General features: G+C 42.4%; 1 protein-coding gene across 6 annotated transcripts; it reads left to right on the top strand.

The window, feature by feature from the left end:
• The first annotated feature begins 3030 nt into the window (after positions 1 to 3030).
• On the top strand, positions 3031 to 11945 carry LOC112272806 (uncharacterized). 6 transcript variants are annotated; one of them, XR_016498764.1, is made up of 12 exons: positions 3031 to 3327; positions 4058 to 4274; positions 4415 to 5026; positions 5208 to 5397; positions 5570 to 6827; positions 6953 to 8182; positions 8592 to 9447; positions 9642 to 9881; positions 10524 to 10755; positions 10975 to 11173; positions 11448 to 11588; positions 11714 to 11945. XR_016498764.1 is itself a non-coding variant. In XM_024500925.3 (10 exons), exons 1-10 carry the CDS (start codon positions 3031 to 3033, stop codon positions 11536 to 11538), a joined length of 5613 nt encoding a protein of 1870 aa, XP_024356693.1. In that variant the 3' UTR covers positions 11539 to 11945. The 6 variants fall into 6 exon arrangements, 3 of the variants coding, with proteins under 3 accessions (XP_024356693.1, XP_024356691.1, XP_024356694.1); XR_016498765.1 differs by having other exon boundaries at positions 11448 to 11945; XR_002966820.3 differs by having other exon boundaries at positions 8592 to 9881.
• Positions 11946 to 12453: the final 508 nt, after the last annotated feature.

Raw genomic sequence — 12453 nt, 5'->3', positions numbered from 1 at the left:
TAAAATCTTAAATTTTTAATGAACAATACATATTTTTGAGAATGTTTTGTAATGAAATTACTCACTTAGGAAGGAATAGTTGCCAAAAAATCATTTATTATAAATTTTAACTCAATTTAAATTTTATTTTTCTACCAAATGATTTTTGACTACATAAAACCTCACTTATATAATGCTTTAAGGTTTTTCACTGCAAAAAAATATATCTTGTTAATATATTATTGCAAAAAAAACACCACAAGTTATTATCATCATTATTAGTTAAATTATAAAATATTTTAAGTAATACATAAATATTCTTTATTTATTTATTTATTTTTCCAATGATAGCATAAACCTAATCTATTGTACTTCATCTACTAATTTTTTTGATTATTCTTGCATGCACATAGAGTATAATATGCTTTTTCTATATTAACATAGTTGTAGGAAGATTATCAAAAAATAAAGAATATTTTACAATTTAATGTGAATTTTCGTTAAGGTGGAAGATACTATTTAAATTCATTATACATCTCTATATAAAATATGTATACAGAATTAGATATCAAAAGCTTTTATCATTCTTTTTGCAAGCACTGATCTTGTTGGGGTTCTAAAAATTTGTACATGTTGAGATATATGGAGAGAGACTGATGGAGTGACTACATCGGCAAGCATGGAATCCTTGAAACAAGAATTTTTGTACAACCACAGTTACCCCAACAGATACCATCAAGACCACATTTCAGACTACATGCCCCTCTTAAACCCCAAATCATGAAGCCTATTTGTCTCAGACTATCTAGCATTCTCAGCTACGGCGAAAGAAAAAAAAAGAAAAAAAAGAAAAGAAAAAAAAAGAAAAAAAAGAAAAGAAAAAAAAAGAGCGGAAAAGAGTAGCATGTTACAGTAATATTTCTAACACATCCATCCCACAATTATGTTAAATATCTGACATGACATGGACACACGTAGCAGTGTGTGAAAGTGTCGCTGCCATAATAGCTTGCGGAACGTTCATCTAAGCCCACGGAGCTCTCTATATTGAGAGTGGCGGTTGCGAAGGGCTCCCCACAAGCACACCGCATGGAAGCGGGTTCGGCCAGTGAACTTCTGCGACGCCCACAGCACAACTGGTCGCAGACGGTCACTCCAAGTGTGCCCCAGATGCATTTCCCCCTTGAACGACAAAGCGTTCACCGGATGAACCTGAGAGCGTCTGGTCTCGAGGGTCGTTCGTTCCCAACGAGTTCGCCCTAATTTTCCAGTTTAGTTACGACCTCGATCAGTTAGATGGGCATTGCTACATTTATCTAACAGGGGTTGGGGGATTGTCCGTTTGGTGCAGTAATCTCGTGTAGGTCTGCAGCTTGATCTGGGTGCCGGGCAATTAGGGCCTCCTGTGTGCGAGGTCAACTAGGCTTAGATCGTCGGACACACCACGACCGAAACCTCCGCAGTGCGTCAGCGTATTTAATCGGAAACATAGACTTTAGATCTCAGAAATCAACGAACTCATCTCGGTTCGACTAGGTCAGTCTGCATTGTTCGAACCCCAAGAATATCTAGGAATAGGATTGATGTGAAGGATGTACAGTCCGGGGAATGGTCGTGTCGAGAGTAGTAGATATGAGGTGTGGGGTGAGGGAGTGGGCTGTTGAGCGTGAGTGGGGGGTCCATGAAGTGGAGCGCTTTCGCCATGGCTATGGCGGGAGGAGGCCATGGTGGCATGTTTCTCTCCTTCACCTCGTTCTCGTGCTTCCCCCTCCGCATTTCGGACACCCTCTCCAAGTGTTGTTCCTGTTAGTTCCCGTTTTACTTCCTACGCCACGCATTTTCACTCTAATTTTGTGCGATCCCTATTTTGTGCATAGGGAGGTGCCTGCCGCCCCCTTCGATATCACCAGGACTTGCTTTGATTAGCAAGTTTCGGGTGTTGGGGAATTGGTAGCGAAGAGGGGCTCTGTGATTGTTTTGTTGGAATTTCGAGTTTCAAGGGGTGGGAACATTGTGGTGGGTTTTTCGAACGTGTGAAAGCAAGCTTTGTAGGGTTCTGGCGCATGCGGTTTTTTTGGGGAGGGCTTGTTCGTGCTTGTCACAGTTCTGCGGCTGTGTGAGTCGATTGTTAGCTTCTTCACTTCTAAAGCTTCGAGGTTCCTTTGAGTATTAGAAGGGGTGGGTTTGATCATCTGCTTTTTTCTCTGCACAATTGGTGCGGTGTGTGCCGTGTTCTGATCAGTCAGAGGACATCTCGCTCTCTCCCTCCCTACCTCCCTCTCTCCCTGTCTTTCTCCCTCTGCTCGTGGTTCTCTGAGAGATCGATATAGCTTGTACATGAAGTCTTGACTCTTGCGTTCTTTTTCAGTTCTTTTCTTCTAAAAAGACATTTTTCTTTCACTTCCTCTCTAGAGTTGGTGCCACTTCATCATCTGACGGAGCCTGTTAGTGTAACAGTGATTGGCATTAGGTTTTTGAGCCTTCTTTATCAGTCAGTAATCATGGCCAAGTTATCTTTGCGCGGACAAATTTGGCAATATTTTATGACGTGATTATGAAGACCTTGAGTTGCCTTGTTATGTTTTCATCGAAGTTTTTGATGGGAACGAGGAGCTTCGACGATTCTTTTTCATTTATATCTTGATTCGACCCATGTACATAGCTGTAGAGCGGTAGTTGAAATTTAGATATGAGGCGGAATTTGTGTGATCAGTGACTCGAACGTGGTTCAACAACAGCGGAGGTCAAGGTCGTAGTTAGAGTTTGAGTTGAATGGTAACCCGCATCATTGAAGCAACCCTTTTCTTGCTTAAGAAAACTTAGAACTCCTGGAGCGATTAGCAGAAATGGTTCAATTCTAGTGGGAACAGACCTAGCATGTTTAAGAAGCGAAGAGGACCTGGGTTTCAACATGCACTGAAATCGCCACTCTTATTATTTGTTCACAGGGAAGTCTGTAGAATTAGTCACTATCAGCAAAAGTTGGGGCTTGTGCAGGTAAATTTGGTCAAGCAGCCCGAAGTAGCTTCTTGAGCAGGGAATCTAGAAGTAATGAGTTGTGCGGAGGAAATGATGGAGACGGATGATGCGGCGGTGGTGGCAGGGATTACTACAGCCAATCTTGAAGCTTCAGAACCTTGGAAAAAAGCTAATGGTGGTAGAAACGAGAGTTCAGGTACAGCTGGCGTGGAATGTCACGAAAAGACTATTTCGGAAGTAAAAGAAATTAAGGCATCCGGATCAGGGGCCGATGTATCAGGAGCTGCGAAACACATTGTGTTTGAAAGTGGTGATAGAAAGAACGCGGAAGGTGGAGTTCTCGGGCAATGTTCGACTGAAAGATTGGAAGTAAGTACCGCCAACTTCTTTGGCTTCTGCATCAATCACATTAAATCCATTTATCTCAATGAAATGTGGATTTGCAGTTGTGAGGTAGTGCCTTTCATGTTCCTTTTGTATTACATGTTTAACAGTGAACTCCAAATGGCACCATCTCAAGTCTTTAATGTAAAGAACTCAAGAACCACTCCCAGTTTCTTTGCATGTCTCCCGTCCTTTCGCTAAGAAGATGTTGGAGGTTTAACGAATTGTCGTCCTATAATACTTCTGCCCACTCGGCACCTTGTGTGGATCATGGTCGTCTTCAGAAAGCATTTCACTATCTGGGGTGATGTCTTCCAGTCAGAGTGGGGGACACATTTCCCAGCTTGACAGTCCATATATATATATATATATATATATATATATATTATTACTACTACAATGCAACGTGAGCTGCGCATGTGCTAATCATGAAGGAGGTATAAGTCGTATGGTGTAAACCATTGACTGCATAGTAGATGATGAAGTAGGGTTTAACAGTGACAATCATGGGTATGTGAATTTGATGTCAACAGGACTGACTTCTTATCCACTTTTTTATTTTATTTTATTTATTTATTATTATTATTATTATTTTTTGTCAAAATGTAATTGAGAGTATAAATGCGAACTTTTACTGTCCTACTGTCTTATTTGCCAATATCATGAATGTGGGATGGCTTCTTTATTCATCACACTTCGTGTCTTGCATTCGCAGACGATGTTGGTGGTGAAGCAGGTGGCATCAGGAGGTACCAGTGATATCATTGAGGCTGGTATGGTTACAGACACTCTTATGAATGACGCTGAAGTAGAAGCCGGTTGCAGTCAAGCTCAACCAAGAGTGGTAGGACACAAAGAAGTAGCAGGAATCCAGGAATTGCAAACTGGCTTCGAGACGAATTCCTCAACAGACCGCGTTCCCAAAGAGGCTGGTAAGAGATCCGATTCTAGAAGACAGCGATTTTCAATGTATATGTGGGTGAAATACCTTCCATTCTATTGCATATTGGTGTTTTTTGTGCCTGTGTTGAATACAGTGTCTGAGTTGTGTTGGCCGTCGGTTTTGTTCCAGCAGTGGATGTTTTATCACCAGTGGAAGAGGGCGTTGTTGCCTCAGGCGAGGTTCAGTCGTCACAATTCACTCCATCTGCTGAATTATCGAACAGATCGGTGAGCAATATGAACGGCAGTGTGAACATTAGTCCGAAGGGCTCATTACAATCTGCTAACGTTGAAGAACCTGAGGAACCTTTGCTTAGGTCTATAGTGTTGTCTCAGAAAACAGAAACGATAAGGAATCGTAATGATACGATGAATAGGCTGGAGAACTTGATGCTGATTCAAGAGTCTCGAATAGATGTTGATAGGTACAGGACTTCATCTAGTAGCATAACTGAGGCTGTAGCTGCAGAAGTCGCTGCTGGAGTGGCCGAAGGTATAGCAGAAAGTATTGCGGAAAGCATTGCCAAAGAAACAAGTACGTTTGAACAAGATTCAACGGAGGGCCGACTGTTTGATAGTGGTAGGTTTGAAAGGATTGCTATCGCTAAAGCGGTAGCACAAGGTATAGCTGAAGGTGTCGCCGAAGAAGTTGCTCAGGGATTGACAGTTGGACTTGCGGAGGCAGCTGCAACTGCTAAAGCTCCCAATGGAGTTGATCAAATGAAGCCAGCTAGTATGCAAGGTGTGCCTTCTTTATCTTTTTTCGTGTGAACAAATTTTCTATAGTTGTCCCTCTAAATACATTTTTGTTGAAGTTTCAAGACATTCCGATTGAGTAATTCAGTCGGTTTCCTAGTTTTAGTGGCTTGTTGTAATATTGTTTTTGCCTTTTGTACACATCGGCTCTTTCTGGCTTGGATCAGGTACGGGAGAAGGAAACAAAGATGGAGTCCTTTGCGATTGTGGGATTGTTGCTGTTGTGAGAATAGTTGGTGAGAAGAGTCCTAACAGAGGTTTGCGGTACCTGATGTGCTCTCGTCAAGAGCCTTCTTTTTTTAAGAGAAAGGGCAAGAGGAAGGAATCTGATACAATTGGGAAGTGCAAGTTCTTCAGGTAATATTTTGTCTGTCGAACTTTGCTACTTGGTTCATTTAGCTGATCGTCTCGAAATTGGTCACGTATCCCGATATTTGCTATAATTTTTTGATTTTTTGATTTATATTTATAAATTTGCAAATATTTTACTAATACATGTTGATTGTAAACTTCGATTTGCTTTATGCAGGTGGCTGGACACTCCAAGACACACCTCCAAAGAGGATAAAAAGAATCAAGAGAAAGAGAAGGCTCAGTTGGAAGAATTAAATGTTCATTACTCTACACGGTCTTCTGCTAAGAAAAGTTATCCGGAGTCGCGTTCTGGAGCTCGCACCGTGTCTTCAGTTGATAGAGGAGAAATCCCACCTTCTGATATCCCAAGTTCAAGAAATACTGATGATAACTCGCTTACACCGGAAGTACCTGAATCTACATCTATTTTGAAAGTGAAGTCAACACGAAAGCAGCTAGAAAAGGCAACTGTTGAGAAATCTGGAAAGGACAACGTACAAGTTGCAGAACGGCGCACTTCTGCGGGCACTTTGACGCGTTCTGCATCGACAAAAGGAGCTCCAGAGCTTCCGCAGGGATCTAGCTTAGATACTTCTGTAGTCAACACGCCTACCAGTACGCCAGCAAGTGCTTTAGGGAAACGTACAAGTGATTGGACGGATAGTTATATTGGGCCAGAATGGCAGCTCTTTGAGAAGGGAGGTTCGTGGCGTAAGAGGCGTAGTGTCCGAGGAGAAAGTGGACTTAGTAGTCGATATTCAATCGGTGGTAGTGTAAGGAACATTGGATTTAGCTCCTCTGAGAAGAAGCCCTTGCACTATTTCAGAAGGTCAACAGGCCAGCTTGGAGTGTCAGATCAGAAAACCTTTGATCCTCTTAGTTCAGCACAGCCTGCGACCGATATTGAAAGTGTTGGAATTGACCTCAAGGAAGAGCCGGACAGTCGCTTCAAAAGCTACTACAAGAAAAATAAATCTGGTAGCTTTTCAGAACAGAAGTTGAAGCGCATGTATGCTAACACCAGTGATAAATTGCAACTAGGTGGGAGTAAATCTCGAGTTAACAATGCTGTAGAAGTGGCTTCCCCTGTAGAAACTGAGAAGAAAACCAAGTCACAAACGCGGCGGCAGCAGAGGAAACTTCCGCTCTCGGAAGTTTATGGCATTGTGGAGCCTTTGCTACCTGGCAAGAAGACGACCAAGAAGGGAACAACAATCCCTCTGGATAAGGAATCCAGCTTATCAACCTCAAAGCAATCACTTGGAAAGAGCACGCCTCAAAGTGTTGCTACGGATCATGAGGAAATAGGACACTCCAAGTCTCCAACAAAGAAGAGAAAGTTATCATGGGTTGTTTCAGAGGATTCTGTTGTGCTGGAGACAGATGCACCAAAACGAATCTCTGTCACAAACAATAGCTTAGGCGCTATAACTGTAAGTAACTACATACTTTTTATTTGTTGTGCAGTTGTATATGTGTGGGATCCTAACTTTTTATTATGTACTGGAGTGTCTTGCTTCGAATATCTTATGCAATGATGTCTTTTACTTGTGATCAGAACTCAATGGTTGAGGCTCCTCTACTAGCGAGTGCGTTCCCTACTGTACGGTATAAAGCAAAGCTTCCTGTTGAAGATTTTAATGATCCTGATGATCCATGGTCATTAGAAATACCGTGGAGAAAGGAAGAGGATCGAGAAGTAATATCGCAGCAGCAGGAGAGAGAGATGTGCAGGGACGAAAGAAGTGGAGAAACAAATGAAGGTGAGAAACATGAAATAAAAGTGGACGGAATGAAGAGGACAGAACTAGTGAACGAAGCTATAATAACTAGAGAACAATCACCTAAGAAGATATCACAATTAGCTGAAGTGGGTGTTTCTGAGGCAGCCGAATTGAGTAGGTCTAAGTTTTCTGGAGGCATTTGTAAACAAATATCCTCCGAGAACAACCTAAATGCAGCAGCAGTAAAGGAATCAGATTCTCCTCCCTCTTATAAGGATCAAAAGACTGTCAATGCTGTGGAGGCTACGAGTACTTCACTTGCGAATGCAGTTCAAGCAGAAGGGATTGGATTGCGCACTGATAATCAGGAGCTGAGTGACGTTTTGAATGAGAACCCTGCGGATACCCGATACGAAGCGTGCATCAAGGCTGACAAGACGGTAGAAGTAACTTCAATCCCAGCAACTCAGAACTCGCTCAACTCTAATACAGTAATAAAAGGGAATTCTGATTCACCTGTATATAGCAGGGATGACGTGTCTGATCAGGTTTACTCAAAGTCGACTCACCAGAATCAAGAGGCTACACCAGAAATTCATGGCCTAACACCTCCCTTTGGAGAAGGGATGTGTTGGCCACCGAGGTTGTGTTCAGATATTATTCCGCCCCATTCAACATGTAAAGACACTACAATGCCTCAAAATGCAGTTGAAGTTGAACAGAAAGTCGAGAGCTCAATCAAATATACCCTAGACAATGGTTTGCTGCAGTCAGCACCAGGCGTCTCTGAGCCATCTGTGCAAAAAGCCGAGATCTCACAAAGCTTACAAGGGTTGAGTGTGAGAGGGCTGGGTCAAGCTATGAATAATTTGAAGTCAAGCTCTCCATCATCCCAAGCTACCAAGGACGACCCCAAAGTGCTTGATTGCTGTACATCTCCAAATGAAGGGGGCAGTGACCTTTTTGTTGAGACATTTTATGAGCAGGACGCCGGGGTCCTTCAAGAACAGCAGACTTCTGTGGTGATCGATGATCAAAACACAGGCGAGAAGTCTCATTCAAGTGTAAGTCCTAATCTGTTTTAGGGGCGTGTGTTTTTTTATCAGTCTATTGTTTACTAGATGAAATGCCGGTCTAAAAGTGTTCACTCTGAATAATTTAGGCTTCTTCGAGTCAAAATAAGTATCTCGTCAATATTTGACTTCTTGTAGACGGCACATAGTTCTTGCCGTATATCAATCTGCATTCAAGAAATCCAGAAGTAACATCTGGATTGCCTCTTTCGATTTCTCTCTTACCTTCTGCAAGACTTCGAAGAACTCCAAGAGTTGTGTTCCTTGACCCGTGTGGGTTGTACTCATGAATAGTCATGTGCGAAGATTTCATGGGAGTTGCATCACAGGAATTAACGGGGATTTTCTTGATTTTTGAGTTGTTAAAGATCAACAAAGAAATTACGTTGTTTCTCTTCAGATGCTAGTTGCTCGAATTGGAACTCAAGTTGAAGCTGGCGGTGAAGAGTCTCTCATGAGGGAGAGTGCAATCATAAAAGTTTCCACAAGCGTTGAAAAGGGTGACCACACTGTACCTGACAAGACTGACTCAACAATACCTTTGGAGCAGTTTCCACTAAATGAGGAGATAGTTATTGAAGACTGTATGAGGATAAATCCTGTTGGGGTGGCAATGGCGACGGATGTCATGTGCGAGGACAATTCACTGGTTGGAAGTGTTGCCGTAGTGAGCAAGGATGGTTCATTCGAGTCGGACCATGTGTGGAGGTGTGGCACCAATATTTCCAACGAAAGATCTGAGCCACCTAGTGCCTTGAGCGATGTTGCAGCGACTAGTGAAAGGGACGTTGTGTTATCTGATGACAAGCATGAGATAAACGATTTTCAGGAAAATGTTAAAGGGATTGAGAGGGTGATTGAGGAACCTGCTATTAGTGGAAGCAATTTAATAGCTGAAGGTTGCCTTGATGGTATAGTGGGCCAAGTGAGTACTCATGAGCCTGAAAAGAAGCTTGCCCATGCACCTTTTGATGAAGACGGTGTCTTCAGATCTCCAGGTCTAACGGACAACGCTGGAGCCGCAGCTGTTAGCGAAAATGCTGGGTTTTTAAATTCTGTTTGGAGGCTTGCTTCTGGTAAAAAGACCAGATCTATTGGTTCCATTGGCGCTCCAACTGTAACGAGCAAAAGGTCACGATCAGTGCTTCCGTCACAGAAGGGTGGTTCAAGTGGAGAAAGTAAAGGACACACCAAACACCAAGCAGAAATCCAGTGGGTTGATGTGCCTTTAGATTGGAGGAATGAGAAGTCTACAGGTAGGGTACCTCTTCTATCAAACTCTTATGGGAGTGAATTGCGACCTTTGCAGTCTGCTGATACCTCACAAGGTACACATAGTGCACGTCCAAGACCTGCAAGAGGGGAAGTCGACGAATCTTCCATTATCACAGAAGAGAAAGGAAAAGACCATGATGCTCATGTAACTAATGGTGCTGCACACGCACGACAGGCTAATCTTGGGAGTACGACAATGGGTGATGCGGCTTCAGTTCCAGCAGGTGGTTACCATCTAGTTGGAGGTCCTGTCAATCAGCAAGCAGCTGCAGGAGGAGAGAATGTTTCCCAGAAGAGAAAACGGGGCAGACCAAGGAAGGATAGTAAGAAGCCTGTCGGATATCAGTTTGCTGTAATTGATGGCCACAAGGTTGGTGCCGCTGGTGGAGTAGACCGGACTTCAGAGTTTGAATCGGTGAGATAAATAATGAGGGATAAATCTCATCTAGTATTATTTTTGAAGAATGTCATAATCTTGTCCAAAGACGGTTCTAATCATTGACAGCTACTTTCTCATCTCAAGTGTCGTTTTCCTTTCACGCCCCAGATGTTGGATTCATCATGATCTCGTGCTTGATTATACGATTGTCTATGGAGGTCTGTACAAACGTATGCAATGAGTGCGTTTATTTTCATCTGGGTTCTCCTGAAAAAGACAGAAATGAGGCGTGTTTGCTTGTTGGACATAAATTCTGGTGATATTTTAGTAACTTGGTTGAAAGAGCTTGACAGAAGAAGTGTCCACTTCTTATTCCTTGATCAACTGGTCTATCAGGCTCTTCTGAAGACTATTTTACACAGTGTTATTCTCTCTCTCCCTCCCTCCCGTCCCTCCCCCTCCTCATTTTATTCTACTTTTTCTTTCTCGTACTATTTATACGAGGAAGTGGAGAGAGCGAGAGAGAGAGAGGGAGAGAGAGAATTTATTTGTTTGTAAAATTGTTCTGGTCTGTGGTGCTGCCACAGCTTCACTCTGTTATCTCCATGTACTTAAGAACTCTCTCACATTTTATCAGAATAGACTGGAGACTTCAATTCTTGGGAATGTTTGTTTCAGGCCAGTATTGTGGAAAAGGCTAATGGCGAGCCTAGTTCCATGCTTATTTGCAGCACATCTGTGGAAGGCAATGCATTGACAGAAAGACATGGGGAGGACAGGGTTTTACAGCTTCAGAGGTCGGCTAGTAACACAGAGAGAGAGAATAGCAAGCGTGAACGAGGAGGTTCCAGTGGACCGGATGAATGTGGAAGACCTGTGAATGGAAACGGCTTTTCTAGTGCTCCCGTAGGTCTGTATTCTCTTTCCTCTTACCGCTATCTTCAGATTAATGGATGTAATAGAGTCGTTTAGGTTGGTTGATGATACGCATGTTTCACATCTGACCAATGGTCTGGTTCTTGAACCATGAAGATGTTATCGGAATCATAAAATATCACCTAAGCATTAACCACTCTTTCTTAAAGATTCCAAGAGATATTTATGTTTTGTCGCAATTCAATTTTTCCAGGAGGTCTGCAATCAGAAATTCTCGTTCCATATTGTTTTTGTAAAATTGCTCCACGTCACGCAATCCTGGAAACTGTTCTTCGAAGTGGTGATCCAAATCAAAGTCTCCGTTATTGGAGTTGCAGCAACTTCAGAAAACTCTTCCCAAAGAAGCAGAAACCTCTTGCAGAAGTGGCTGAAGAAAGTTGCAATTTTTTTAGGTGATTCCTGACTGTAGTGATATGTTGCACTCATTTCCATTGGCTGTAATTAACTTTACCTCGTATAAAAATTCATGCGGCGACAAATATTTCTTTTCATCTGCAGCCATTTGTACCAGATGCCAAGACGTATGACTTGGCGATGCCCACAGAACTGAATTTAATTGAAACTGCACACTGAACTGACGATTGGAGCTCATTCAATTTGGCAGTCGGGTGTTGTTTGACAAGTGACTTAAGTTATTGTTCTCATCCAGATTTTGGTTTGCTGCAGATGGATAGACACCCCAAGATTTACTGCGAAGGATAAAAGAGAAGCCCGCAAGAAACGATACCGTCAGGTGGAGTTGCAGCGACTGCTATAAGAACTGCTTTGCCCTGCCGTGTGGATTGTAACCTCCTTAACATATTTAGGGTAATCTTGAACCCCTTGGCTGATTCTTGTAAGAATCATGGATGATAGTTGTTTGGATAGTTTGTCCACGACAATGAAGAAGCCTCATCTTTTTCTACTGTTTTGGATCATGTACATGTTCGTAGATTTCCATTTTCGTTCGCGGAGACGTCTTCCCTGGCTGGTACTCATCACACCAAGGGGTTCTAAGCATATACTGGGAGGTTATTGAGCAAAGGTCGTCTTGTATATAGCTAGCCGCCTGCTCCATGTTGCAAGTGGGTAGCCGCAGGGCAGCACCAGGCCGTGGTGGTTCTGTCAACAGTTCGAGAACCTGGCCACAATTTAAATTCAATCTGTGCCTTCAATTTGAACTGATTTTTTATGTCAAAATCACCTGCTCCTCTTCTTATGTTTTGCCCTCTGGGTACAACGTTCCACATCAATATGAATTGTATAACTGGCCATGTCCTGTTTCTAATTTCATGATTTTAAGAGGAACTTGACTAAGCACATAAATTCCTCAAATATTGTTCCCTCAACAGAGGTAGTAGGGGAGGATGGGGTGGAGAATAAACTTTTGAGATTCCCACAATTATGATGAAGTTTTCATTTCTGCATTCTCTTGAGAATGCAAATTCAAGAGCATGGATGAAAATGCATTGGAATACTCCTTTTTTTGGGACTAAGTTGTGTTGAGGAACACAGAGCCTTGAGGCTTGGCAATTCTAACAAATTTGTCCACCTATTTTTTGACTATTCTCTTTGGTTCTTATGAAGTCACCAATTTGGCAATGTCAAGCTATCGAATTATCTTCAAGTGGCCATGGTATTGGATTCAAATTCTCAATTTTTTGAATTTTATTACTTCTAAATAGAATCTCTA

The sequence above is a fragment of the Physcomitrium patens genome, chromosome 19, assembly GCF_059467195.1.
Source record: "Physcomitrium patens ecotype Gransden chromosome 19, ASM5946719v1, whole genome shotgun sequence".
NCBI lineage: Eukaryota > Viridiplantae > Streptophyta > Bryopsida > Funariales > Funariaceae > Physcomitrium > Physcomitrium patens.
This window is presented reverse-complemented; position numbering and strand designations above follow the sequence as displayed.

What these genes read in the sequence shown, in the direction of transcription:
- LOC112272806 (XM_024500923.3), top strand. Translation starts at nt 3,031, where the DNA reads ATGAGTTGTGCGGAGGAAATGATGGAGACGGATGATGCGGCGGTGGTG. An exon ending in GAAGCCAGCTAGTATGCAAG is followed by an intron (nt 5,027 to 5,207) that starts GTGTGCCTTCTT and finishes GGCTTGGATCAG; the next exon opens with GTACGGGAGAAGGAAACAAA. An exon ending in ATAGCTTAGGCGCTATAACT is followed by an intron (nt 6,828 to 6,952) that starts GTAAGTAACTAC and finishes ACTTGTGATCAG; the next exon opens with AACTCAATGGTTGAGGCTCC.